General features: G+C 38.0%; 1 protein-coding gene across 3 annotated transcripts in view; it reads right to left on the bottom strand.

Annotated features, from left to right (window-relative positions):
* Nucleotides 1–1,325: 1,325 nt before the first annotated feature.
* NOXRED1 (NADP dependent oxidoreductase domain containing 1) overlaps nucleotides 1,326–5,010 on the bottom strand; it is a 17,871-nt gene continuing 14,186 nt past the window's right edge. For all 3 annotated transcript variants that reach the window (XM_029952797.1, XM_029952798.1, XM_029952799.1), the window contains exon 7: nucleotides 1,326–1,684. In XM_029952797.1, the coding sequence (XP_029808657.1) occupies nucleotides 1,453–1,684 (232 nt within the window). In that variant the 3' untranslated portion in view covers nucleotides 1,326–1,452. The remainder of the gene's footprint in view (nucleotides 1,685–5,010) is intronic.

Here is a 5,010-nt window from a genome sequence, read left to right as displayed (position 1 = left end):
ACAAAGTCAAGGAGATCTCACCCTTTTATATAGCCAGCCAGACAGAATCCATTACTTACATGTTAACTGTCTGTACCCAAAGGAAAAATAAAACTTCTCATGTCTTTATGACAAACGCGAAGTTACTACTTGGAGCCAGGCACTCAGGCCCGAGAGATAAGGTACCGTCCTCAGTGCTCACATTTTAAAGAGCTGGCATCAAAGCCTCCCTAACAGAAAGAATGGAAAGAGAGAAAGGAAAGAAAGAAAGAAATGAATGAGTGAATTCAGCCCACAGTCTACCCATGACTGGACTGCTCAAAAAAAAGAAGACAAATAGTTCTTGTTGCTTGAATGACTCCAGTTCCTGTCTAGTTTTACAGGCTTAACTGTTCTTTCTCTTCCCAGCCTCAATTCTTAATCCTAAAAGCCACTAAGCAGCCACCATAATCCAGAAGGGCAATGATGTACACTGTCCAGTTCCCGACACCTGAATCAACAATTAAAGGAATCCATTTCTCTCTTTTTTCTACTGAGAAAAGGAATAGCTCCTCAAGTTAGCATTCGTACTGAGTGTTCGAGTGTTAATATTTGACGATGAACCTACTTTTTTACCAAATTGGACCAATGAAATTTTATCTCAGACCATTCCACACCACACCATTGAGTCTGCCTGGCTCACAATTATGCAAAAGAGAAAAATGTAAATGATTAATCTAACACAATGGAGGTTTACAGGTATAATGAATGGTTTTGTTCAAAAGCATTTTAGCACTTAGCCAACCATTGTTCTGGTCAATGACAGAGCGTAGGCAGTGTCCTCCTTTCTCAACCTGATGGCCACTGCTGTTGTTTTCTACTCTATCATAACTGACAAAAATTATTTGCAAAATGTAAAGGCAATAACTTTGTAGTGTAGGAATAAGATCTATATTTTGCTAAACTATATTTAGCCATGTAATATAAATGTCAGCTATTTATAAAAATGGTTTTGTGGTTTAAAATGGTTTAAATGGGAACAGCTTTAAATAAGATAATTCCAGAACAGTCATTTATAGCTGAAATAAGCATGAAACGAGTCATAATTCAATTAGGACTGTTAACCTCACATTTTACTTCTTTATCCAAAATGGTAGGAAAATCAAGCTGTATCGTTTGTCAGCTACTCACTGCTCCAGGAGAACAAGCTGCAATATATGCTAATAATGACATTATAACTTCTTGAATTTAGCTGTGAGAAGAGAGGATTTATATTAACACGGCTTTCCGAGGGAAGCAGCTTACTTAAGTGTCTCAGGTTATATAGTTTCCTTCAGTTGCTTCCAAAAGCCAGACACACCCAAATATACTGATATCAAAGACTTCTTGTTTTATTCTAGATTTTAAAGAACATCAGTACAATTTTCTAGTTCCTTAATGCCCAACATGTGGCAAACAATGCAGTCACATGATTCCCACTGTGAACTATGATAATCAGGGGACAGCCGTAGTGGAGGGAACAAACCCTGATTCCTGAGGTCTCTTCTCTTGTTGGGAGGGCGAGCCTGTGGAGACCCCGGGCTGCCTTTCCTCGCTGAGGGAGACGCCAAATGAATCACAGTAGACAGAGGTGAGGTGGTCCTGGAGAGCAGTACTGGTTGAGAGTTTTTGACTAAAGGGAGTTTCCTTGAGTTGCACAGCCGTCAGATCAAACCAGGGGAAAGTCCTGGGGTGAAAAAAAATATGGTTCCTTTTTAATGTCTGTTCAGTACATCTGATTTGGTTGTCAAGCATATCAGGAAATAAGGTACTTTATTTTTGATATCAAACTGATTAAAATTCATAGTTAAACATTCAGCTAGAACTATTCACTGTGGATTTAATTGTATTTATGATTTTTGTACTTATGTACAATTTTCTAAGTGTGTTTGTGCAGGAATTTATAATTAAAGAATGATTATAATAATGACATTGAGTTTCTTTCCAGTATATTTCCCTTGAATTTATTTTTTTAATGTTTATTTATTTTTGAGAGAGAGCATGAGCAGGGGAGGGCAGAGAGAGAGGGAGACACAGAATCCGAAGCAAGCTCCAAGCTCCGAGCTGTCAGCACAGAGCCCAACGCGGGGCCTGAACCCACCATAGACTGTGAGACCATGACCTGAGCCAGAGTCGAACACTTAACTGACTGAGGCCCCAATTTCCCTTGAATCTAGAAATAGAATATACAAGAGGAGCATAGACATTGGGAATAGAAAAGATCTCATTTCTTTTAAGATACCCTCTTCAATAGGGGCACCTGGGTGGCTCAGTCGGTTAAGTGTCTGACTTTGGCTCAGAGCCTGGAACCTGCTTTGGATTCTGTGTCTCCCTTTCTCTCTCTCTCTGCCCTTCCCCCACTTGCACTCTGTCTCTCTCTCTCAAAATTAAATAAGCATTAAAAAAAAATTTTTAAGATATCCTCTTCAACAAATGGGGTGCCTGGGTGGCTCAGTTGGTTAAGTGTCTGACTTTGGCTCAGGTGATGATCTCATGGTTCATGGGTTCCAGCCCCACATTGGGCACTGTGCTGACAGCTCAGAGCCTGGAGCCTGCTTTGGATTTTGTGTCTCCCTCTCTCTCTGCCCCTCCCCAGCTGGTGCTCTGTCTCTATCAAAAATTAATAAAAAGCATTTTTAAAAAAGATATCCTTTTCAACTTCCTAAGTATAGATCAACACATATATAGGGACTTTTAAGTCTTTTTTAAATCTATAACTTCCCCTTCCTCTTTTTTTCCCTTGCAGTTTATTTGCTGAAGAAATTAGGTCGTTTGTCCTCTAAACAACCTCTAAAGTTTCCCATATTCTAGATTTTACTGATTATATCTCATGGTACTTAACACTTTCCTGTCTCTTGAATTTATATCTATAGATTTGATCAAATTATGGGTTTTTTATAAGAGTGCTTTATCTGTGTCTGTTTTTATCCATAAACATCTCTCTTTCTGCAGTGTTAAGACTGATTAATGGATTTAGTCTGTTCTATTCATTATAAAGTTCCCCATCAACTTTTCACCTACTGTTGCCTAGATTCATTATTTCATTAGAGCTTACAAAATGATGATATTCTACCACTCTTTCTTCATTTAAGAAGGAACTTTTAAACTTTATAAATAGTGCCAGAAACCAAGAGCAAACATCCTACTCAGTAATTTAACATTAAAAACAGCCTATTTTCAAGTTACTTTGTCACAGCAAATATTGATAGTAGTTACCTCCGGAAAATTGGATTTAAGGGAAGTACTTTCACTTTCTGTTTGGTATATTTTAGTTGATATCTTATTTAGTATAAACATTTATTACTTTTATAATTTTTAAAGTCATTTAAAAAATTCACATGAAGAATAAATGCATGAGAAGGAATAAAATTTTGGAAAATAATAGGAGCTCCTGCGTGGCTCAGTCACTTGAGTGTCCAGCTTTGGCTCAGGTCATGATCTCATGGTTCATGAGCTTGAGCCCCATGTCAGGCTCTGTGCTATTAGCTCAGAGCTTGGAGCCTGCTTTAGAGTCTGTTTCCCTCTCTCTCTGTCCCTCCTTTGTTCATGCTCTCTCTCTAAAAATAAATAAACATATTTTGGGAAATAATAATGAAGAGGACTTGCTCTACCAGATACCAAAATATAGAAACACATTACAGTAATTAATCATAGCATGGGAGCTTCAGCATGGTGAAGGAAATAATCAGCAAAACTAAAAGGCAACCGGGGCACCTGTGTGGCTCAGTCGGGTAAGCCTCCGACTTCAGCTCAGGTCAGATCTCACGTTCGTGGGTTCGAGCCCCGTGTCAGGCTCTGTGCTGACAGCTCAGAGCCTGGAGCCTGCTTCCGGTCCTGTGTCTCCTTCTCTCTCTGCCCCTCCCCCTCTCATGCTCTGTCTTTCTCTGTATCAAAAATAAATAAAACATTTTAAAAAATTAAAAAAACACTAAAAGGCAACCAAGAATGGAAGAAGATATTTGCAAATGATATGTGAGATGAAAGGTTATGATCCAAAATCTGTAAAGAACTTAACAAACACAACACCCAAAAAATAAATCCAGTGAAGAAATGGGGAAAAAATATGAATAGACACTCTTCCAAAGATGACATCTAGATGGCTAACAGACACATAAAATGCTCAACATCACTCATCATCAAGGAAATACAAATTAAAGCCACAACGAGATACTACCTCACACCTGTCAGAATGGCTAACATTAATAACAGATGTTGCACTGCTGGTGGGAATGCAAACTGGGTGTAGCCACTCTGGAAAACATTATGGTGGTTCCTCAAAAAATTAAAAATAGAACTACCCTATGAACCAGCAATTGCACTACTAGGTATTTATCCAAAGGATATAGGTGTGCTGTTCCAAAGAGGCACATGCACCCCAATGTTTATAGTAGCACTATAAACAATAGCCAAGGTATGGAAAGAGCCCAGATGTCCATCAACTAATGAATGGAAAGAAGATGTGATATGTGTGTATGTATGTATGTATGTGTATATATGCATGTATGAATACATATACATATATGTATGTATGTATATACACACACAACAGAATATTACTCAGCAATCAAAAATAATGGAATCTTGCCATTTGCAACAACATGGATGGAACCAGAGGGTATTATGCTAAGTGAAATTAGAGAAAGACAAATACATGACTTCACTCATGTGGGATTTAAGATACAAAATAGATGAACATAAAGGAAGGGAAGCAAAAATAATATACAAACAGGGAGGGGGCAAAGCATAAAAGACAAAGAACAAACTGTGGGGCAGAGAAGGACAGATACCATATGTTTGCACTCATAGGCCTAACAGGAAATTTTCAGAATGATCTAGCTTCAAGAAAAGCAAGCAGTTAGTAGTGCTTAAGAAAAATTGATTCAGTATCTAATGGATAGTTGATACCTGTCACAACACAGCATTCTATATACTGTTAAGTGAAACTGCAATATAATCTAAGTTTATTTTGGGAGTGTTTGCTGTATCATTGGATTTAATGAAATGTTTAGAGGT

This window comes from Suricata suricatta, chromosome 9, assembly GCF_006229205.1.
Source record: "Suricata suricatta isolate VVHF042 chromosome 9, meerkat_22Aug2017_6uvM2_HiC, whole genome shotgun sequence".
Classification (NCBI taxonomy): domain Eukaryota; kingdom Metazoa; phylum Chordata; class Mammalia; order Carnivora; family Herpestidae; genus Suricata; species Suricata suricatta.
The sequence above is the reverse complement of the archived record's forward strand: the minus strand, read 5'-3'. Positions and strand labels throughout refer to the sequence as shown.